This window comes from Halictus rubicundus, chromosome 11 (assembly GCF_050948215.1).
Source record: "Halictus rubicundus isolate RS-2024b chromosome 11, iyHalRubi1_principal, whole genome shotgun sequence".
Classification (NCBI taxonomy): domain Eukaryota; kingdom Metazoa; phylum Arthropoda; class Insecta; order Hymenoptera; family Halictidae; genus Halictus; species Halictus rubicundus.
Window position 1 is genome coordinate 12,684,521 of NC_135159.1, and position 22,493 is coordinate 12,707,013.

Sequence of the window (22,493 nt, forward strand, 5' to 3'; positions counted from 1 at the left end):
GACTTACTCGCCGGCTGTTTATTTCAAAATATCGCCATATAAAACGCTGTACATACTATTTTTATCCCCTGTTCGTGTTCCAAGCATTCGCCTTATGCTTTGGTAGGAAGTGGAATCCCTCAGGTACTTTGCCTAGTAACATCTCCCTGAAAGATGCAACGTTGAGAAAAGGCTATGAAGAAAATCTGATAAAGAAGTAAGATTATGCTTACGATAGTTTTATCCAGTCTGCACAATTGGAGCTAGCCATCAAGGTCTCCATATCGTCACGACCCCGATAAAATGGAGGTCTTTCGTTTATCCTCTGCGGTGGCCTCTCCAGGATGCCAACGGGAATGTACCTAACAGAAATTAATATAGTTTACCTGACTAAGAGGCTTGATATATATTGTAATATATTACCTGTGCAAGAAGGATATCCACTCCAACATGAACCTCCTCGTCGTCTCCACCCCTCTAGTGTCCGAACCCCAATGTTCCAGGCCATAATTAGTATACTTCTTCAAAATATCAAACCTTTCTGAACTAGAAATGTCTATCAGCTTCTTCTCTTTGATCTCGGTAAATATCCATGGTTTTATCAACGCGCCACGACCTATGGTGATACCCTGTACATTTGTATACTTGTTCTGAATCCTCCGGTAGTCATCGTAGGACAATATGTCGCCATTCCCAAACACTGGCACAGGATCTGCTGCCTGTGCACACCTGTCTATGTACTCCCAGTCAGCCAGCTTCGTGTACCTCTGCTCGCGTGACCTTCCATGAACCTGTTAATAAATACTTCTGAATCAAAATGGTTATTTTATTGCTGCATGCTGTGAACTTGAAGGTGCGAATAACTTACTCACAGTAATCATGGATGCACCCCATTCGCGGAACTTTGGTATCAGATTGTGAGCGATCGGCTTGTCGATATAGACACCTGTTCTGGTTTTTATAGTTAGAGGAATACTGAGGACTTGGCTGACAGATTTTATTACTGTTTCTAATACGTTCAATCGGTTGAGCATCCCACTGCCACCGCCCTGTCTGTAGATCAGGTCTATGGGGCATCCCAGATTCAGATCGATGAAGTCAATATCGATTTCTTCGTTCAATAATTGAGCACATCTTGTCAATACGCCTGGATTGTTGCCACAGAGCTGTACACCAAATATATTCTCCGATTCGTGTCTTTTTACGAGCGCCCATTCCTCGTGTGCTCCTTGCAATATTTTCGGAGCTAGTGCCATCTCCCCACAGGTTATATCAGCCCCGTACTCTTTGCAGATTCTTCTGAAAGGCAAATTGCCCACTGTTGTCAGTGGGCTCAGCAGTATCTTATTCTTCCAATCTACCTTTTTCTTCTCCACATCTCTACATTTTATCAAATCGTAGTCCTCCACTGGTCCAAGCTTCTGTTCCATGACTGCCTCAGATTTGTTATTAGGCTCGGTTATTTCATCCGTGTCCGTGGGCATCTTAGTCTCTTTTTCTGGGTCCACTTTCTTCCTAGACGGTCCATTCGCTTTGACAATCTTCTCAGCTTTGGAGAAGTTGTATTTGTGCTTCCTCAGTAGCGTCTGAAGATCTTTCGCCAACTGATTCTTAGTGGAAGGTGGCCTTTTCTTGAAGTCTTTCTCCTTCTCTGTGCCCACAATGTTCAAACCATCTTCCGTCAAATGTTTCGAGCCCACTCTACAGGCAGCACCTCTCGGACACCTGCCAGTCAGATTAAACAGATAACATTCTGTCCCGATGTCGTCTGGCTTTATTTTTAAATACTCGATTCTATCATGCAGAAACGTGCAGTGTTTGTTATCACATTTTCTCTCTGGCTCGTCTACCGCTTGGTCCGCTATCCGGGGACACAGGTTGACCTGACGTTGCGCTTTAAACGGAGCAGGTCTGGCCTTGTTCTGACCCCTGAGCTTCTCCTTCTTATCGTTCTTAAGCTTTTTGTGTGGAGGCTCATCAACTGCGACTGCATCTTCCTCTGCGTTATCCGCATTGCTCACGGTCTTCGGCTTATCGTTCTCTGTCTCTTCCTTCGAAAGTCTGATGTGATCCTCAAGAATGTATCTGCAATGTTGTCAATACATACAATTAATAATATATCATTGAAACTAACCACGCGGTCATGGAGACTATGTATATAGAAAATATGTGATTATTTTGGAGTATGGTTGTGAAAGTGAAAGCAGAAATTTTTGAAAGTGTAGCATCATTTACTCACTCCGCTTTGATCAAACACACTCCTTTCTGTTTATCCTCGCTGTAATCGAAGGAACATTCATCCGTACATTTCTCAATGTAAGCCGCCATCTCAAATTGGTCGATACATCGAATGCTGACATTTTGAATACTCAAATTTCAAACGGGACCGTTACCGTTGGCGGCAATTTCGAATCAACTCTCAGCGATCCTCGAACATACTCCACCGTATTTATCGATGATTGATGTATTTAACATTGCGAGGACATAATATAGACACTTAGAGTGCAGCAAACCGTCCCACATCTCCCATAGAAACGCAGGAAAAAATGTTTTTCTGTCAAATTTAACAGATTGTTATGCTTTTTATCCAAACCAGAAATCTCTCAAACACCTCATAACCTCACTTTATCCTATTTCAATTTGGGTTAAAACACCCCATGCATTCTCCGCCTTATGCATAGCTGGAAAATCAATATGTCTAAACCGTCCATGGTCTGAACAACAGACGATATTTTGCCATAAATTCCCTCGAACGTTACCACAGACTTAATCTTAAGATTCTATGTATGGTATGTGAGAGCATTTTCTATTTAAATACAGAGTCGGTAATTCAGAACTATACTTAGACAAAAAGATGGATTGCATGCACAGTATATACGGTGTCGTTACGAGAACAGTGAACTTTGCACTCTAGCCCGCTGCTTTGCAAGTTAATTGCACCTAATTTAAAATATATAATAAAAATTGAGAACAATGAGGGGGAGAAATGCGGTGACCTTCGGGGACAATACTACTTTTATCTCTGTCATAAACGTTTCCTAGCGTGTTCCTACTTGCTCGCACGATCACTGCCAAGTTTTGACACAGGCAGGGAAAGAGATAGGGATAAAAGCCAGCAAGCTTCAAAGACGGTCAGTCGCGCGATCAGTCTGGATCAGTCTGGATCAGTCGCGATGGGACGTTTCTGTTAGTCCTGTTCTATCAGTGAACTGCAGTGAACGACCTAGTGTCACATTGTTCCGGTAAGTCCACGTGCTTTCCTCTCGTGCGACGATTACGCTAGATTATGTCTATGTAGAGATTATAGACACGGTTCAGCTTGTCCGCGATCAATGTCTCCGCGTCATAAATTACAAATGCCGATCAGCCAATTAAAAGTGTAATTTATTAAGGGCATAACAGAGGATTCCCCGTTCCCGCGGAGTCCCTCGTTGACAATCAGATACGAGTTGGGAACAATGGGATTACAGAGATAACCGTTAGACTGTGATCTGAGCATCGTACGATCTCGTTGGACTTTTTCAAGTCCAGGGATTATGTCATAATTCCGTAGTTATTATTGCAACATTCCAATTCCCTGGCGTGTAAGCACCAGTGGAGTCCATGGTACACTATGTAGAATTTTGCGATAAATACTTTTCTTTTCTGAATGGAACACGATCCGAGTAATCCGGCTCGGGCTTAACTATGTTCATCGCGAACTTCGAGTTAATTTATCGGCGACGGAGTTAATCGATTTCTTTGATCGAGTACAAGTGATTGGGATCGTTATTGTTAAGTGGGATCTATCGTTTGTGGTAATTGATTGGCGTTGGTTGTACTGATGGTTGGAAAAACTCCAGTGTGCCAATAGTACAGTTGTAAAGTCTATTCTTAGAACTGGTAAAGGTAAATATTGCCTAATGTGCTCCATAAAAGTATAAGGAGATAAAGTGGATCTTGCTAGTCGAATGCAAAATACATTGTAGATACCATTCGATCTTGAGTTTTAAATATATTTCATCCTTTTTTGCGCTATTAATTGTATACAGTTGGACCTTGGTATGGCTGAACCACCTGGTTTACAATGGGAGGACTATCTGGTAGTGGCGGTCACGCTGATCATAAGCGTGGGCATTGGTATCTACTACAGGTTCAGCGGTGGTCGCCAAAAGACTATAGAGGTATGTGTTTCTATATCTTCGATAAAGAAGAATTGACTATTTGAATAATGTGGCATTTTTCTCGCAGGAATACTTTACAGCTAGCAGTTCGATGGGCACTGTAACTGTCGGGATGGCGCTCGTGGTGTCCTTCATGTCTGCCATCACTTTGTTAGGCGTCTCTGCAGAGAACTATACATACGGGACACAGTTTGTAATAATTAACATATCTTACCTCATAGGAACACCGCTCGTGTGTTATGGATTTTTACCAGTATTCTACAGGCTCCATGCTACAAGTGTTTACGAGGTTTGTTGCAACGAGTAAACTTAGGAGGAAGCATCGTGAAACATCGGACTTGAAACATTTGTTACTGTTTTAGTATTTAGAGAAACGCTTTGGGTTAAAAGCTAGGATGATGGCTAGTTTTGTGTACTGGATCCAGTTGCTCTTGTACTCGGGTGTCGTGCTGTACGCACCTGCTTTAGCATTAGAAGCCACCACAGGAATCTCTAAGACTGGCAGTATTATCATTATTGGACTAGTCTGTGCCTTCTACTCGAGCATAGGAGGCATCAAAGCGGTCTTGATAACAGACTTGTTTCAAGGTTTACTTATGTTCGTTGCTGTTTTTGTTATTATCGGTACAGCTGCCAGTGAAGTCGGAGGATTGGGTGAAATTTGGCGTATTGCGGAGGCTGGTCATAGAATCGAATTCGACAGGTACTAGTTGTTCCATTTGAGAGGTTACATGCCAAAGTCTAGTCTTGGCCAGAGTACTAAACTAAACATGTTTGCAGTATCTCCGCAGACCCAACGGTTAGACATACGTGGTGGTCTCTGATCATTGGTGGCTTGTGCACATTTTTATCACTGTACGGCGTAAATCAAGTGCAAGTGCAACGTTTATTGACAGTAAAGTATGTATAGTCTGCGTATATATATATGAGAAGAAAACGCGAGAGCGAATGCTGTTAACGATACTTTCAGAGACATGAAAGCAGCACAGAAAGCACTGTGGATAGCATGGCCAATTTTAACTGTACTTTCAATAACTACGTGTTTCTCAGGATTGGCAATATACAGTAAATACTACACGTGCGATCCTCTTAAACAGAAGAGAATAACGTCGACTGATATGCTGATGCCGTATTACGTTATGGACACCTTGTCCGACAAACCTGGCTTGCCAGGTCTCTTTATAGCAGGTAAATTTTGTCCCAAGTGTTTCACATCGTTCAAAAATTTCATTATGCTTTCTTACGATATTTTCGCTTATTGTAGCGACACGCGAGAATATTGATTAGCTTTGTACTTGATTTTTGCTTAGGTATTTTTAGTGCCGGCCTCAGCACAATTTCTGCGGCGTTGAATTCCTTAGCGGCAGTAACGTTAGAAGATTATTTAAGGCCTGCGTATAAGAAATTCCGTGGCGGTGATTTTTCCCTTACAACCTCAACAACTCTAGCTAAATTGCTTGCTTTCCTATTTGGAATGATTTCCATTGCTTTGGCGTTTTTAGCTCAATTATTGGGTGGAGTATTACAGGTGATTGTTACAGTACTTAAACCTAGTTTATCGAAATCACTCGATTCTCCATTTGAGGAGTATTTAGTTCACGCTACGAAGGTACTGAGGTTTAGTCAAATTTTTTGTTTATAGGTCAGCCTAACCATATTCGGTGTGGTGGGAGGCCCCCTTTTGGGACTCTTCACACTAGGAATGCTGTTCGAGTCAGCGACAGAGACTGGATGTGTGATTTCTGCAACTGGTTCCTTAGCTTTTCTATTCTGGGTGGCTTTTGGCCAACCCAGGCCAAGCGCACCAACACTGCCAGTGTCCACCGAAGGCTGTGATGCAAACTCAACGGTGCTCATCATGAGCCAACCTGCTCCGTTAACTGGGTAAGTCCGTTCCTAGCATAAACAATTTCATATTTAGTACAGAGTCGTTAATTGGGACATTTAGCTTATGTTTCCACTGTTCTTCTAATTTCAGACCGACAGGTGACTCTTCCTACTTCTACCTGTACCGGATCTCATACATGTGGTACGGTCCAATCGGGTTCGTGCTCACAGTGGTTCTAGGACTGGCGCTTAGCTGGCTCTTCAAGATTCTGTTCAGAGAAAAGAACTCTCATCTGCAGGATCCGTACCTGTATTTTCCTGTGATAGGGAACCGCATTCGTCGCAGACAGGCGATGCTGAACACGAGCGAGCGCGAGCTAGGGAAAGACACAGCGAAGTATACGTTCTCCGACAACAACGCTGAGCACTTGGAGGAAGTGACCAGCACGAAAATATAGTACAATCGTTCGAGTTTACTTTCTCGTTCTGTCGGGTGGCATTTTAGTTTTCAGACATTCCACATGTGGCCGAGGACATGTCAACCAGTTAGGCATTTGGTCTATGCAACATGTTAGTTAATCAAAACCGTGGACAGGATCGAACCAGGCCTTATCGGCTGGTAATCTTGGTCGTGCGGTGGTTTAGGAAAAGGAAATAGTTTTTTAACATGTACAGAGGCGGTCACTAGTTTTGTATGGTTTTAAGGAAAGCAGAGACATACTGTTTCTTTTTTATGATTTTAATCAAGGAGCTGGACCCTACGACAATATAAATATTATCAACATGCTACATTGATTGTAGCATGTTTCGTTGTAAGTTATTTCGTGAATGTCTGATGGCCGAGTGTCTTCCATTTCTTGTTCCTGGACTGTCATTCGTGTAGCTTTTCTACTTTTTGAACGCGAAAGCGAGAATAGTCACTATCAACACAGGGCATTGTCACTTATAGTTTGGTCGAATTATAGTTAACATATTCCCACCTACTTAAACAGTATCCTGAACATGTACTTAACATAGTTTGTTTCTGCAGAATGGTACTTATAATGCAACAAAAGTTTGTAACAAAGTTTAAGCTGTTGTACTTATCAAATGGAAAACATCGCGTGCCTAGAAATTGTTTTTCTTTTTATTTATGCTGCAGCTTGTTAAGCAGTCATTAGACTAGCGATTGCCGCCAAGAGTGCTGTTAGTGTCTAATAAAAATGTGCATATACATGAAAAATATTGTAAAGCCATGCATTATTTTCGACCAAAGCGAGGCATATATATTTTTTACGCTCACAACAAAGTATTCAATATATACTAGCGTTTTAAGTAGCGATTGTTATTGTGTATACACTGAAACGATGTTCAAATAAAGCAGTTGTATGTTGTGAAGCATCTATATGTGTATGTATTCTTGTGTGAAAGAAAAACAGCAATGCCCATTCTTTTTGCTTCGCATTTCCTCTTTGAAATCCTAATGTAAAAGGTTCAATAGTTTTTCTGAAAAAAAATTCCTAAAAAACAGAAACAGTGCAGAAGAAAACTGAAATTTGTACACTTATAAACTAGAAGGAGTATCGTTGTTGAAACAGTACTATTGTTACGCTTCCTTTTACCAATTTGGTACGCTTTTGGGAGAAGTGGCTTCAGCTTAATTCTTGGGTACATTATTAATTGAATCTATTGCAAAATACGATTACAATCGTTGCTCTATTTAGCTACCTCAGTACCATTACTGTCCTTTTTCACAAAAAGATTAATCCTCGGGTGAATGTAACAAACAGAACCAAAAGTCCGCACGCAAAATGCGTTAACTATGGGAGCCCAAGACTCATTAGCATGTTTCGGTTGGCCAGCCAAGGGTCAAAGGGCCCATCGCTCCAGTATGGTGAGGAGGGGCTCCGTTGAGGAACTGGAACTGAGACTCGGCTGAGAAAGAAGGACAGTCTGAGGTGCTTCTGAAAAGAATACCGACCAGCTCAGATCAAACTACCGGCGGCCAGTTGAAACCAGTTTCAATTTGTTCGTGGCCTGCGTTTATATCGGCGGTATGGGGCTCTTTTTAATTATTTTTTTTTCCCAGCGAAACTCGTACACTGTTATCCGCATCGCCTTAGTCAACTGGCAATTAATCCATCAAGAAATCCAGTTGCTCGTGGTTCTGCCTTCTCTCTGGACGAGGTGTCGAATGCCTGCTGACTTAGGGCAACCCTGTATATCATGTAGGTCAACCCCGAGAAGCTTGGAAAAAGCTCCATCAATCATGCGATCTCAGAACGGCTGCAGAAAATTCTTTCTTCGATCAAAAATTCCTTTTATCATTACTAGACGACGTTATTAACTAGAAAATGTTTATACACAAATATAACTTAACCAGAAAATATTCTATACACAAATGTGGATCCCTATGCAAATATTTAACAAAAGAAGTAGAAAATAGCTTGACTAATTCACAAAATAAGTAGAATAAATTCTTCAAAAAATCCAATACAATTTTTAATGCTTTTTGCAACTGAGTGTAATAAAATAAATCATTCGGTTTCGGGACGTTTCGCGATTAAATCTGCTTTCCATGCAATCCAGGGAATTCGTACTAGCTCTGTGACGCTTCTGTTTATTTTCATGGAGTCCTACAGCCCCCTCTCGACCCCTTTGACCTCTCGCAACAACGAGTTTTGTGTCATACCTGTCGACAGTTACGAGTTTCGCGGTTCAACGGTCCCTTCGTTGATTTTTCGCAGACATTATGCGATTGATACCGAAGAAAAAAATATTCGAGACTCTGATAAGCATTCACAAACATCCTGACAGTCGAGCTAGGGGTACCGATAAAACAGAATTCGAGGAGAGTCCTCGATTTTGTCGCAGAAATTCGTTCCCGGACATGTGCAGGTGCTCGCGAGTGTCTCTATAGTGTTCCAGTGAAGCCAAGACAATTATTCTACCAGAAAGTACGTTACACATACATATATGAATTACTATATCATTTGACACCCTGCGTTTTTACAGTTATCAAATTATTATGAAATCACCGTTCAATTAAAATTTTACTGAGAATTAGAAATATGCTGGAAATGATGTGAATGACATAAATTTAAAAAAAAATGATTAAGATGCAATGTTTAGTAGAATTGAACACTGTGTTTGTTCATTTTCAATGTACACGGACTGTTAGCATTGAAAATGGGACTATAGTTGATTCAATTTTTTTAAATTTGCTCGCAGAGTTCAAAAGTAGAATATAAATATTGAATCGTGCTAATCTCTGAATGTGCAACTGACTTCCTGTTCATAAAAATTTGATCATCGATTTCAATTTTTTTTTTTAACGAGATTGTCGAGTGTTTTGTCGAGCAGATTATGATTTAATAAATCGCGCGATGAGTATTCTCGTAAGAGGATGATTACAGTGCAGGTTCATTCACGAGAAGACGCGGGAATTTGTTTAAAATCGCGTGAGTCATCGCGTTCCCGGCAGAGCTGGCCCGATCAATGAGGGAAGAAGGTGCCATGCGATCGGCTCGTGCCATAACTTACGCGAGGCGGTCTCCCTCGATGTTTTCATTTTCACACACGTGTGTTGTCGCGCGCGCGCGCGCGCCGTAAGGTCGCTATTAGATTAGGCCACCGGTGGCGTAACCGAGTTGCTTCACCTGTGGCTCGGCTCGACTCGGGAAATTTAAGCAAATGAAACCTATCAGATTATGGCAACCCGCGGTGCCACCAAAAATCGTCGCCGAGCTGGTGAACGACCTCGGCAACCGGCCGAGCAACATTTGATCGCGTGGCCGCCAAAACGACCGGTTGAATCATCTGTTATGCAACTGTTTGCCTGTTCTGGAGTAAACAGAACGAAAGTTAGATCTTCCGGTATTTTAGGATCTAGTAGACGATCGTTACTACGCTTTTGTTAACAAATTGCAGCGAGCAGACGTAAACACCAACTCCTGGGATCGTTTAAAGCCGTAGCATGGACAATAGTCAATTCAATAAATATTTAAACGTCGAGTCAAAAGTTAAACGATTAGTTCATCCAATGATACTAACTCTGAACTATGTTCCCGTAAAATTTCATTCGAATATTTGCAAAACTGACGAAGTTGTACAAAATGGACACCTAAAACTGCAGACGTTCATCTTGCAACAGCGTTCTTAAGAGGATTAATTAACATTTCTCGAAAACTAATTTGCCGACTTGGCTAAAATTTGTTGTACGAGTGCCACATGGCGGTGTCTAAAGCTCCTGGTAAAAGTTTATTTTTTAAACGTCCCGGTCAATTTTGTATAAACGAAAATTGGACGATCCAACGACCTCCATTCAAGAATTGTTGCCACATCGACAGTTTGAATAATTTTCCAATGAAACTTACACCGTTTACCAAAACCCTAAATTTTAACGTGTGACAAGGAATAAACGAAATTTTTCGAAGCAAATTGAAAGGATTATTGTTAGATTGCCGGTGAAGGTTTGTGGGAGAGAGTCAGAAGCAAGAATTTCGCTCGGACGCGTCTCGTTTAAGATGGCGTCCGGCGTTTTATGGAAACGCGTGACCACCGTTCGTATGCAACCCCGTAAGTTCGAACCGGTTGGAACTTGTTCCCGCTGGTCTGCCACCGCGGATTTCGCGAGCCGATTTTTCGCGTTCCGATCCGCGATGATAGAGCAGTGGCCGAACAACCCTCCTTATCGCGACGAGCTGCGAGGAGGTCTCCGAGACTCTTCTGCCGACTCTGATCGCCTTTAGGATGCCTTATCACGCTACACTGTGCTCGTGGATATCCTTCCAAAATGGAGAACGTGAGTTACCGTCCCTAAAAATCGCGAACATTCGACAGAAAAACTATTATTTCATTTCTACTTGGACTTTATTCCGTTCGAAATTGTTGACGTTGATTTGTGGTCGTTTGTGAAGAGTAGCGACGTTTCGAGATTGTAGTATTCACAAAATGTTTAAATTTAAACATTTTTGAACGGAAAATGTACATACAACTTCACAACAACATAAGCACACCATTTTTCGAAATTGTGCTTTCTTTCATTCAAATTTTGGAGCATTAAACAATTTTTTTCGTGAACGAACCTTACGTAGATTTGAAGGTTGGACCTTCCCCTTTACAACGAGCTAAAAAAACTCGACTTTCGATGTCTTTTAACTGTTTTATGAAATAAAAATGCAGGACAAGTTTGTGAATCCTTCGCGGTGTGCATTGTTGCGAAATTGACGGTACACCTGTCATTAAAAATACCATAACTCACCCAAGAAAAATCGTACATCAATTTTCAAGATCTGATTGTAAAGGGGAAGCTTCAGTCTTCAAATCTAGGTTAGATTTATTCACGAAAAAAATTTCCCAGTGTTTCCACAGCTGTTCCAATATGCATCATGCTCGAACCAACACCTGTCTTCAGTCTCCACTCTTCTTCCCCACCTGCTACAGCATACAAAAGCGATTCAAAATTAAGTGAACAATGCATTAGAAAAGTAGATTCTTCGAGCTTCAAAATGACTCCAACATCACCATGCCACAATCTTTTTTAACAAAGTTATACTACTTCAAACCTGCACTGTTCCCACAAAATTGAAAATTCGGTGTTCCCATAATTTTCGTAAAGTTTTTCATTTTCGTGAAATTATAAATAAACATTTAAATCGATTAGGGCGATGTCGGTTTTGCTCGTGATTGCGGCTATCGAGCGAGGATCTATAGGATCGACAGGGTGAATTCTCTAGAACCCGGATGCGTCGCCGAGTCATTTTTCGTCGTAAGCTATAGTGACGCGATTAACGTTGTTTCCCCGAGTCGTTGTGAATAGACGAGCAACCTCTCACTCTGACGTGTTCCCCGGGAAGGGGCTGGTTCGTATAAATGGGCACATGTGACAATTAAAACGACAGTCTGAAATCGTTCTCCGCTTAATCCGAAGCCGGCTCGTCCGAAGGAACGGTAAACGAACAGCGAGAGAGAGAGAGCCCTAATTAGTTAATCAGCATCGCGACCAGCTTGAAATCCGAGCGTACACATATGCGTTACATCAGGAAAATCAGCAAGATCATCCAGCTGCAGTTCCGAACGTTTCTGCCGGCTTTCCCACGCCTAATCGCGATTTCCAGAAGTTAGTCTCCAGCTTCCTTCCTTCTCTTCCTCACTCTCGCCATTCCTCAGGTGTCGGAGGCCACCATCTTGGATCCGAAAAGGTAAGGACAATCGATGACTCGTGAACTATACTATAATGACTGTGGAGGATCATGCTTTTACGTAGATTTTGCTAAAGTATCGTAATAAATTGATTTTCCGTTCCCATGTGCAGGAAAAATTGTTTTCATTGATTACGAAAAGCAAGGGGCAGAGGAAACGTATTTTTAATAATTATATTTAGCCGATAATAGCAACAACCTGTTTGTCTATTAGTATAATCTGTTCATTAGGTTGCGTTTCATTCAGTTGTAAATGCATAAAATCCACAGTTGTCGGTAGTCATCGTTAGAGGGATCATTATCCTTTTGGGTTAATGGGAGGTTAATTGGTTTTGAAAGTGTGTTTGTGAAATTGTTCGAGGAATATTTGTGGTCTTGTATAGTCTTCGAAGGTTCCTAATGTTGCTGGGGAAAGCTGATTTTCATTTAGCAATACAGTAAAAAATTATGCGATCCGTTGATATTTCCAGTAAATTCTTATTCGTGCTTCGATGTATTAAAAATAATATAAAAATGATGTTCCAGACGTTCTAATATTTTGAAATGCATACGTAATGATAGTGTAGACTTAGAGTGATATTTTCATTGAAAAAAAAATTATTTGGAAAGCTTTAAAATGTTCAAATCCTGGGCCCCCAAGTCGACTTCCGGTTAGAACTTCGGCTTTTCAAGTACGACAGTGATGATTTTAGTGACTATTACATTTCTATAGGAAGTGGCGGTTGTTTATAGATGAAGTGCTAACAATATTGATCAGTTATTCAGTCGATAATCATTTTCTTAGTGAAAGTATAGTGTCCATTGTCGTTTCTGGCACAAATTGTCCTCGCAAAATTGTTAATGCGATTACTAGGAGAATATTAGTGCAAGTAGTAAAACAGTATGATTAAAAAAGACAAATTGTTGATATCACTGTTATGATTCACTGATTTTTATAAAAATGAGTGAAAATATTGAAAAAATTGTCCAAAAATTTCTCAAATTTGTCTGCTTTAGCTATCAAAAATGATTAATTATTAAACTATGTAAAAATTGATTTCCATGAATAATGTTTAAGTTACAAAGGAAGAAGTGAAAAAAGTAGATCAAAAAGTTGTTCTAAAAAATATTAAAAATTGTTTTTTCGTGGAAAATTGTGATTTTGCTTATTAGATAACAATAAATGGTGTTCCTTCGTATAACACCATCGTGTCCATCAATGGCGTAAACGGAAAATGCTCTAGAGTTAGAAACTAGTCCCGTAGTGTTCTGAGTCAACTGGTTTCATCCAGTGTCAACCAGATTCCTTAATGACGATCGAATGTCGGTGTTAATAGCCACGATGGCGGTACAAATCTTCCTAAACAATTACACCCAATGGCGGGGCGCCTCGCTCAATAATCGTAACGTTCCTCGAGCTGAAGATGATGTTACAGTTTGCTTATGTAAGGAAAAGTCGGTTGACGACACTGGACGCGTGTACACACACCTACATACAACACTGAGTCAACGATATATGTGGGCTTGATGTGTCCACGATTCTCCCTAATCGAATGAAAAAATAAAAAGAATTAAAAAAAATTGTACACTATGTTCATAATCTAATAATGATTATTCTTCTGGATTCTTTTAATCGTACAGACTCATTTCGTTGATTTTACCGTGCAAACTGAAATTGTTTACAAGTTGAGAGCCCCTGCCTCCATATTGAGGAAACGCATGGTCTTGCTTGATTCTGATTTATGCGAACGAAATTTCAAGACGGGGACGAATCGACGATGGAATGAAACAGAGAAGGTTCAATTACATCGTTCGTTCGCGGAGTGCAGATCAATCTGGATCGCGCGGAAGTGGCCGATCGATCGTACGGGTTTCACGTGATTCTAGATCCAGAGTATCGATCGAACGCGACGCTGGTTCTCCGAATGTCAAGTGCATACAACGATCGATATGTCAATCGGTGGATCATTTTCCAAGATCGGTATCAAAACTTTCGTTGCAATTAGTCATCGGCGATGATTCATCGTCTACAACCACAATCTTAAATTTCACTTTTGCGGATTTTATACGTTCATAACAGACATGATCGGATGCAAAACAGTGAAAACCGATGTAAAGAATTAGAAAATACTGTCGCATTATTTCCAGCCGATTGCAATCAATTAATCAATTGCGCCTGAAAATACTTTAATAATACTGATTCTGATTTCGTTCTTTTTTTGTCCAGCTCCTGAAAAATGTTGTCGCGTCTGTTCGTCCTGTTCCTTTTCCTGGCGGTGTCCTCGGCAGAGCAACGGCCGTCAGATTATGTGGACGCGAAATGCATGCAGGATCATCCCGTGTTGCTGTACTTCTTCTCCTGGGTGGACTACGTGGTGCTGGCCGCCATGTTGCTCATCTCCTGCCTGATCGGCACCTTCTACGGTTTCTTCTCGAAGAAGCAAGAGACCAGCAAGGACTTTCTGCTCGGTGGCTCTAGCATGGGCACTTTCCCCATGGCGATGTCCTTGGCAGCCAGCTTCATCACGGCCATTGAACTCCTGGGGAACCCCGCCGAGATGTACGCACAGGTACAGTCTTCAAGGTCAAATCTCCTCGTCAACAACCAGGGAATCCTGGAACCCAACTATGCTACAGTAGTTCTGATAGAAAGCATGGGCATCAATTATTCTTTTTGAAGAGTAACTCCTACTCAAGGTCATTTGAAGGTCAACGTATTGACGCGATGGAATCTCTTTTCTCATTGGCTGGAGCGTTACGGTAATCTGAAAATGTCGAAACGAGAGGACGTTGTCCTCTAGCGTTGACCTTGAAATGAAAAATTTGACCTTCAAGGAGAAGTTGTCTCTATCTTGATCAGTGCCCTATTGAAATAAAGAATTTTTTCTTAGAGGACAATGTCAGATGGTATTAGGACTCCCTCTTGTATATTGTTGAGGGTGGATGTAGGTGTCTAAGATATGACCTTGCCTGTAATTAGGGGACGCAGTTCTGGATGACCTGTTTGGCGTTCCTCCTGGTTGTCCCGATCACCTCGTACCTGTACCTGCCGGTCTTCATGAAGCTCCGGCTGACCTCCAGCTACGAGTATCTGAACCTGCGGTTCGACCGTCACTGCAGACTACTCGCCAGCGGGTTGTACATGCTGCAGATGATCCTGTACACGTCCGTCGCGGTGTACGCACCTGCGCTAGCTCTAAGTCATGGTAAATCCCCTTGGAACCCCTCTCGAAGTCGTCCACCTTGACCTAGGACCTCTCACGAGAAACCTTCATCTTCTTACAGTTACTGGTCTGAATACTTACATAGCAGTCACTCTAGTCTACGTAGTCTGTATCTTCTATGCCTCGCAGGTCAGTGCATCTTCTTCAACAATTTGCTCTCCTACTGCTCGTATGCCCAGATCCTGGTGCAACTCTTCAACAACGAAGGAGGATTTTGCTAACTTGGCCTTCTTGCAGGGAGGGATGAAAGCTGTCATAATGACAGACACATTCCAAGCAGCAGTGCTCCTAGGCTCCCTGTTCCTGATTGCTGGCTACGGTCTGTCCTGGCAGGGAGGTCTCGCTCCCGTCTGGGACGTGAACCAGGCGTCGGGGCGCATGGAGTTCTTCAACATGGACGCCAGACCCACCGTCAGGCACAGTTTCTGGAGCGTGGTGATCGGCGGGACCGTCTACTGGACTACCATGTTCTGCAGCAATCAGGCTTCCGTCCAAAAGTACCTCAGCGTGGAGACCATCGGTCAAGTGAGAACGTAGGTAGCCTCTTCGACGAAGCAACGATTTTTAAAATCTCGAACATTCCATTGAGACACGCGCATGACCTGCCTGTGACCTTGACGGTGGCTCATTACGACCTTCCTCGTTCCAGGGCACTCTGGGTGTCTGCCTTCGGCATGATCATCATCTACTCCGTGAACTTCCTGACTGGTATGGTGCTCTACAGCACTTACAGAGACTGTGATCCCCTATCGGTTGGCTACATCAGTGGCCAGGACCAGCTGCTGCCGCTCTACGTGATGAATTTCATGGGCAACTTGAAGGGTGTGCCCGGCTTCTTCGTGGCTGGGATCTTCGCTGCCTCCTTGGGGTTAGCATCCAGGGTCCTGGGACCTTTTAACCGCAGATGACGTTACGGAGACTAACGGTTCACGTTTCAGGACTGTGGCCAGTGCCCTGAACTCCCTGGCTGCGATCACTTGCGAGGACATTCTTCAGGGAGTGTTCAAGATCAGCTTTCCGGCCAGCAAAGGCGCCATCTACGCCAGGTGGATCAGCGTTTTCTTCGGCGCCTTCAGCTTCGCCTTGGTCTTCGTCGTGGAACGACTTGGGAGCGTTCTTGAGGTGCTTATCATCGTTTTTAGCCTTTTGTTATAAATGGATAGACAGTCTAGAACCTAGAGTCCCGAACAATGAATGTTCCAGGTCGCCTTGTCCTTCAACGGCATGGTCGGAGGGATCACCCTGGGAATGTTCTCCCTGGGTATGTTCGTCCCTTGGGCAAACGCCAAGGGTGCAATCTCAGGAGCTATCACCGGCCTGGTAATCGTCTTGTGGATTGGCCTAGGGGCTCAAATAACAGTTCTGAACGGACAGGTCCACCTGGACAGCAAGCCGATCTCAATCGACGCTTGCCCCTGCATCAACAGCACCACCGTAGACATCTTCACAAGTGACTACGTCGATGACGTTTCTGCGATTTACAAGGTAGCCATCCAGCAGATGGAAAAATCTTTGAAGATGAAGAACCAGAATAGCCCCCTAACTTTAACCAAGTTTCCCCTTTTGAATCACCCAACGCTATAATCCTTTCACAGATCAGCTACCTGTGGTACAGTGCGATCGGTTGTCTGCTGACTATGCTGGTGGGCATTGCTGTCAGCTATGTGACAGGGTTCCAGAACCCAGCTGACATTGATCAGGATCTTCTATCTCCCGTGATCGCCTCCGTGTTCCGCATGGAGACCAAACCGAGTGCCAACAACGTCCAAGGCGTCATGAACTTCGGCCTGGAGCTGGACGACGAGAAGTCCCAGGTGGGCAACCATAAGAGCCCGAAATGAAGCAGCCTAGTAGACCAAGAGCAGTATTCGAGAAACATGATTCAGTCATTTTCTACGCTTTTAGTCCTTCGTCCTAGAGGATCCAATCGTTGAACGTTGTTGGGAGTATCCTCAGACTGCATACATACACACAAACACACGCACACACACATGCACCTTGACCCTTGTTAGGGTTCTAGGACTCGGGTTTTAAGTTTTAATCGTTCCAACTCTGACACTGGAGACCTTCTTCTCCTTGTCCAGGTCTCTGTTAGACTTCAGCAGTCAGTTAGGGCTGGGTTGAGTCCTCTAGAGGCCACTGAAACGGTGCACTCTGATCATGATAGCAATCTTGCCAGAGAATGATCGCTTTCTGAAAGAGCCGTCGATCATTGAAGGCTACCAGAAGTTGAGGACACATTGTTCTAGACCTGGCGCAGGTCACCGGGTCTCCAAGATTCATTGAGGTGGTCCATTCTGATCACGATAGCAATCTTGGCAGAGAATGAAGACTTTCTGAAAGAGTCCTTGGTCGTTCAAGTTCAGGACATAGTCCTTTGGGTCTGGTGGTCTTCAAGGCCACTTAGCCGAGTTAGCCTAACCTCCGGAGAACTCCCCTGCCACGGACCCCTAAACTTTCAAGACCCACCGAAGAAGGACTTCCAGGAGAACAAGCCAAAGCAGTTATTGCAAACAATACAAATATAATTAGGGGGTCTTGAAAATTTCGGAAGGAGTAGTTTGGACTTAGTAGACACTCTAAGGATAGGGTAGGGTTATTTATGGCGCCGTCTGTCAGCGTACTTACTTGAGCTACCCATTACGGGCCTGTCAGCATGATCGAGACCGTTTTACTAGTAACTTAGACCTAACGTTTATGTTTTATTAGTTAGCTCTCACAGTGACATTTGCCCCGAAGGGTTGGCCCCCCCTCGTCCGTGGGGCCTCTGTTTTTATGCGTCTCTTTTGGCACGTGGTCAAGAGTTTTCTTTTTTAATTAATTTATTCTTTTTTTTTTTTAAACTTTAAGCGAAATCGGTTCCCACGAGACAGACTCGCGAAACGAAGTTTGCTCGAATCAAATTCTGTCGGAGGTGCGTGGACCACTACGGCCCGCATCTCTCGTAGCGTGTAGAATCGTTCATCGTTTCACTGCGGATGTGTACTTCGTTATGATTCCCCTAATTTATGCGGACAAGTCCGAAGATCTGCAACGACCACTTGTCCGCGCACCGTCGTTTTACCGTTCAGATGTACTTCGTCGTAAGCCACCCATCTCTAGAAACGTATTTGTACATAAAATAAAAATATACCAGATCGATTACTCTATATCGTTTGCTTGTTCATCATTTTCCAGCATCACAATCTTCCTAACAGATTAAATTTTTATCATTTTGGGAGAGCATATCGAAGGTTCTATGCATTTGACAAATGCAATAAGAATTTTGAAAAATGCTGTGTCCCGCTGTCAAACCGATTCCCAGCAATTAGAAAGAGAGTGGCAGAGGTGGAGACCATAGTGGGACTAGGAGAGTCGATGGAGCGAGAGAGAGAGAGAGGCGCAGAGAGAAAGGCCACGACAGTGAAAGTGGATCAATACCCCGTTAACGTTTCGCCAGGCAACGTGCGAACAGCGTCTCTCTCCGGCAGTCCCGCGTATTTCTCATAAAAAAATAGTCACCTCCACAGTGTTGTCATCAACAACAGCGAAATAAACATCGTTCCGCCCGTGTCTGGTCTCTGTTTGAGAAATCAATACCTCACACTGACAATTCGGTCACATAAAAAAGCACAGAACACCTAAAACAAGTGCCAACACAAACTGAGTGTGATGTGTCTGAAATAATACTCAGCGAAGAAAGTGACCGACAGTGTGATTACCTACTTGGTGTTGATAATGGAGACTTGCTGCGAAGACTTCTCTAAGTTGACAGAGTGGTAAATGGAAACAAGCTTTCAACAGAAACAAGCTCTCTGCGCACCGATGGCCAGATCAGGATTTCTGTGAAAAATGTACCTTTCTTATTTTGTGAGTTACTATCGTTTACGTTTTCTTCCTTTTTAGCTTATTTTCATTGATGTTTATCTTTTGTTCCCATGTCATTGACCTAATCCTTTTTCAGATGCACAAGATCACCTGCAATTCTGCTCTGCGCTGCTTTCGGTTCCTCCGTTGGACCATCCTGGTGCCCCTGGTCATCTATCTGAGTCTACTCTTCGTCAAGTACAACAAGAACGTTCCCCTGAAGAGTATACCCACAGCATCCAATGACAAGGACACCGGTGGCTCCCTGATAGAGAATTTGTTCATCGAACTGGAAGCAGTGACTGCGAGTAAAAGGGATGACAAGGCTGCTGGGCTGCTTCGCGAAGATGAACAGAGCATCAGAGAGGTGGAGGAAGCAGAGAACAGGGAAAACCCGAGAACTCTGCTTGAAGACATATTCCAAAGAGCGGATACTGACCAGGATCAGCTACTGGACATCCAGGAACTAGCTAAGTGGATTCACACAAAGATTACAGATCATATCAGTCGTGCTATGAGGGAGAACGTTGGGCTCTTCACTGCTATCGATAACAACCCCAGAAATGGTAGGTGCTATTTAGACTGTGGATCTTTATGCAAAAAATTGTCTGATCTCTTTACTGTTCCATGTTTTTTAAAACATAATCTATAAACAGAATATATAAGAAAATATGTGTGTAAAATCCCAATGCAAAGGGTCAACAAAGGTTCAAAGTTTTCCAGAGAAAAATTCCTAAAAAATCCAGAAATCAGAATACCCGGTTAAGAGACATGACAAAAGAATTTAAACAAGTAGCAAGAATTTTTTGTAGCGGCTTTAATTGTGCTCCTTGCAAGCCAGTGATCATTAGAGAATTGTTTGCTAATGCCTGTCCCAACTGATTCCAATCGAAAGTGAAAGTCTAGAGTTTGTAATTGCAAATTTCTGCAATATGGCAGGCGAGGTGTCGTGGGAAGAGTACCACGCGTACTTTCTCAGGTCTCACGGATTCCCAGAGAGCTATGTCAGCTCGCATGACAAAAAACATAGTGACATGACGCGGACATTGAAGGAGAACATCATGAGGGACAGAGCTAGGTGGGCTGAAGCAGCTAGAAACGACCCTGATAAATTAGCCCTGGACGAGTTCCTGGCCTTCACTCACCCCGAGAGCAGCCACAGGGCTCTGCTCCAAATAGTTGAGGACTTGTTTGAGAAATTTGGTACGGAAATCACCAATCTTCCTTTGATTTTACCCTTTATAATGTTTGTCTGCGTGTTTTTTAGTGGCAATTGTTTTGTAATCTTTTGCAGACCGTGATGGGGACGAAGAGCTAACTGAGGATGAGTTCTCAGATTTACCTGCTGAGGGGATGGGACTGGATCTTAGGGAAGACAAGCATGAGGCTATGGGTGGCAGCGAAGACAGGCGACAGGAGTTCAAACACCTGATCGACAAGAACAAAAATGGGAAGGCTGACAGGACTGAACTCTTGGTAAGAGGCATACACAGTATTAATAGAATTTGTTATGCAGGGTGAGTCACTTTGTATCTGTACCACCTAAATTCACTCGCAACCTACTTGTCGCATCAAAAAATGCATCTACATAGGAGTTTGATGCTTGCTAATCTCTTCTGGGAAGAATTTCTCCAAGTGAGAAAGATTGATAGATAAGGACTGAAAGAAACTTGTTTCGTTTCCAGATGTACATAGATCCAAGAAATCCAAGACACGCTATACAGGAAGCTCAGCACCTAATAAGCCTGTCCGATGCAAATCTAGATGGGAAGCTGAATCTTCCTGAGATTCTCAGCAAAATGGAACTGTTCCTAGGCAGCAAAATGGTGGACACAGAAGGAAGTTTCCACGATGAGTTTTAGCAATGTAGGTTACTGCTGCGAAGAGGGTAAATCTGGGAAATAACTGAACATAGAAAAGTCTGAGAATCAAATTTCTATCGAACCTTTTTGTATTGCTATTAAAACCAGACAATATTCATTAGCAATAGTTAGTGATGTGGTAGACGATCGATCTCTATTGAGATTAGTATTAAAAAGAAAAAAAATGCTCGTTTCCTAAAAAACATCTTGCGAAAGCTGTGGAGGTGGAAAGAAACTTATACGGAATCAGTATCTTTTCTACTTTTTCTAGCACGGATTCTATTTTTCTGCAACATGCCTGTTTTTACATTTTGGAGAACACTTTTCACCGGTAGACTCGTCGACTTGAGTGTACGCAAGGAATTGGGCAAGTGTTTTACGGTGCATGTAAAGATGAAGCATGAAAGTTTCATTACTAATTAACATGTACATACATATGACACATAGTCATAACGAATGTCACAGTATTTCATATCGATTAACATTGATTCTAGTTCTTAACGGTTGAAATAGGATTTTTCTGGACAATTACACTATTTTCTGAGGGCGAAGTGTTCGCTTGGACAATTTGAGGGCTTTTATAACGTATCTGTGATAGTCTTCGTGACGTAGAGTATTATTTCTCTGCCTGCTATGGGTAGGATGAAGCTAAAGTTGTTAACAAATGAATAAACTGTTCGTTTGTAAAACAATCAATTAACTGAAGTGAACGATTTAAGTTTCAGCAACAAGAGAAAGTACCTTGTATCATATCTTTGTATTTCAGGGATAGTAGTGTTAACTTAATTCGTAGATTAATGTGAAATACTTTGTATATGATATAAATAATTATTTATGGAGTACGTGTATCGATATATGTTGGAGTTACAGCTAAGTTTTACAGGTGCGTAAATGTATTTTTTAAAAATAGCGATTTCAATCACTTCATTTGAATAAAGTTTATATCATCGTTTGATTTAACTAGAAAAATATTAATGTTCATTTTATTAATACGTGAAATCTCGAGGGTAATTAGAAAATGTACGAATTTTGTAAAAATGAAGACTGAAGATGTAGATTTCTTTTCTACAATAGTTTGTGAAATAATTTTGTTTTATTTTTTTAAAGAGAAATGGTATGACAATTGTATACTTAAATCCGCCCATTTATTAAAGCCGTGTGAATGGTGCAAGATAAATTTATTATATTATTGTCAATTCAATGTCCACACAAAGCTGACGATTTTTATTAACAATGATAACAATAAGATTTCGTTTAGGTAGACGTTCTTACACGTTTTATAAGTGTTGATGCATTATATAAAATTGTAAAAAATAAGATTGCGATGAAAATTTCATTATTGTTCCTTTCAAAAGATATTTATATGCTGTGACACATTTTTGTACAGTTCAGTGACGCAATAAACATCCTTTCTGAGTAAAACCAATTACT

At 42.2% G+C, this 22,493-nt stretch overlaps 4 protein-coding genes across 7 annotated transcripts; 3 read left to right on the forward strand and 1 right to left on the reverse strand.

Annotated features, from left to right (window-relative positions):
- Window positions 1-5: 5 nt before the first annotated feature.
- Dus3 (Dihydrouridine synthase 3) lies at window positions 6-2,390 on the reverse strand. Its single transcript, XM_076796725.1, has 5 exons — window positions 2,219-2,390; window positions 852-2,064; window positions 403-770; window positions 213-341; window positions 6-146 (listed from the first exon to the last, which is right to left on the reverse strand). Exons 1-5 carry the CDS (start codon window positions 2,305-2,307, stop codon window positions 62-64), a joined length of 1,884 nt encoding a protein of 627 aa, XP_076652840.1. The 5' UTR covers window positions 2,308-2,390; the 3' UTR covers window positions 6-61.
- A 494-nt stretch (window positions 2,391-2,884) lies between these two features.
- Window positions 2,885-7,351, forward strand: LOC143359069 (putative sodium-dependent multivitamin transporter). Of its 2 annotated transcripts, none has more exons than XM_076796726.1 (9): window positions 2,885-3,221; window positions 4,011-4,142; window positions 4,210-4,431; window positions 4,505-4,845; window positions 4,923-5,042; window positions 5,113-5,330; window positions 5,453-5,670; window positions 5,785-6,026; window positions 6,121-7,351. In XM_076796726.1, the coding sequence occupies exons 2-9, from the start codon at window positions 4,023-4,025 to the stop codon at window positions 6,425-6,427; spliced, it is 1,788 nt and encodes a 595-aa protein (XP_076652841.1). In that variant the 5' UTR covers window positions 2,885-3,221; window positions 4,011-4,022; the 3' UTR covers window positions 6,428-7,351. The 2 variants fall into 2 exon arrangements, with proteins under 2 accessions (XP_076652841.1, XP_076652842.1); XM_076796727.1 differs by lacking the exon at window positions 2,885-3,221 and adding an exon at window positions 3,724-3,867.
- Window positions 7,352-10,631: 3,280 nt separating this feature from the next.
- Window positions 10,632-17,230, forward strand: LOC143358657 (sodium-coupled monocarboxylate transporter 1). Of its 2 annotated transcripts, none has more exons than XM_076795958.1 (9): window positions 10,632-10,752; window positions 14,358-14,700; window positions 15,111-15,336; window positions 15,416-15,483; window positions 15,592-15,887; window positions 16,004-16,222; window positions 16,293-16,476; window positions 16,558-16,839; window positions 16,950-17,230. In XM_076795958.1, exons 2-9 carry the CDS (start codon window positions 14,368-14,370, stop codon window positions 17,193-17,195), a joined length of 1,854 nt encoding a protein of 617 aa, XP_076652073.1. In that variant the 5' UTR covers window positions 10,632-10,752; window positions 14,358-14,367; the 3' UTR covers window positions 17,196-17,230. The 2 variants fall into 2 exon arrangements, with proteins under 2 accessions (XP_076652073.1, XP_076652072.1); XM_076795957.1 differs by lacking the exon at window positions 10,632-10,752 and adding an exon at window positions 11,856-12,151.
- Window positions 17,231-18,762: 1,532 nt separating this feature from the next.
- Myd (stromal cell derived factor mayday) lies at window positions 18,763-22,493 on the forward strand. 2 transcript variants are annotated; one of them, XM_076796056.1, is made up of 5 exons: window positions 18,763-19,187; window positions 19,298-19,766; window positions 20,140-20,403; window positions 20,495-20,676; window positions 20,886-22,493. In XM_076796056.1, exons 2-5 carry the CDS (start codon window positions 19,298-19,300, stop codon window positions 21,060-21,062), a joined length of 1,092 nt encoding a protein of 363 aa, XP_076652171.1. In that variant the 5' UTR covers window positions 18,763-19,187; the 3' UTR covers window positions 21,063-22,493. The 2 variants fall into 2 exon arrangements, with proteins under 2 accessions (XP_076652171.1, XP_076652170.1); XM_076796055.1 differs by having other exon boundaries at window positions 18,764-19,203.

Coding starts and splice junctions, on each gene's coding strand:
- Dus3 (XM_076796725.1), bottom strand. CDS start 2,307: ATGGCGGCTTACATTGAGAAATGTACGGATGAATGTTCCTTCGATTAC. Junction 2,065..2,218: donor GTGTGTTTGATCAAAGCGGA/GTGAGTAAATGA, acceptor ACAACATTGCAG/ATACATTCTTGAGGATCACA. Junction 147..212: donor GCAGACTGGATAAAACTATC/GTAAGCATAATC, acceptor TGCATCTTTCAG/GGAGATGTTACTAGGCAAAG.
- LOC143359069 (XM_076796726.1), top strand. CDS start 4,023: ATGGCTGAACCACCTGGTTTACAATGGGAGGACTATCTGGTAGTGGCG. Junction 5,043..5,112: donor CAACGTTTATTGACAGTAAA/GTATGTATAGTC, acceptor CGATACTTTCAG/AGACATGAAAGCAGCACAGA. Junction 5,331..5,452: donor GCCAGGTCTCTTTATAGCAG/GTAAATTTTGTC, acceptor ATTTTTGCTTAG/GTATTTTTAGTGCCGGCCTC.
- LOC143358657 (XM_076795958.1), top strand. CDS start 14,368: ATGTTGTCGCGTCTGTTCGTCCTGTTCCTTTTCCTGGCGGTGTCCTCG. Junction 14,701..15,110: donor CCGCCGAGATGTACGCACAG/GTACAGTCTTCA, acceptor GCCTGTAATTAG/GGGACGCAGTTCTGGATGAC. Junction 16,840..16,949: donor ACGTTTCTGCGATTTACAAG/GTAGCCATCCAG, acceptor ATCCTTTCACAG/ATCAGCTACCTGTGGTACAG.
- Myd (XM_076796055.1), top strand. Junction 20,404..20,494: donor GGACTTGTTTGAGAAATTTG/GTACGGAAATCA, acceptor AATCTTTTGCAG/ACCGTGATGGGGACGAAGAG. Junction 20,677..20,885: donor CTGACAGGACTGAACTCTTG/GTAAGAGGCATA, acceptor TTTCGTTTCCAG/ATGTACATAGATCCAAGAAA.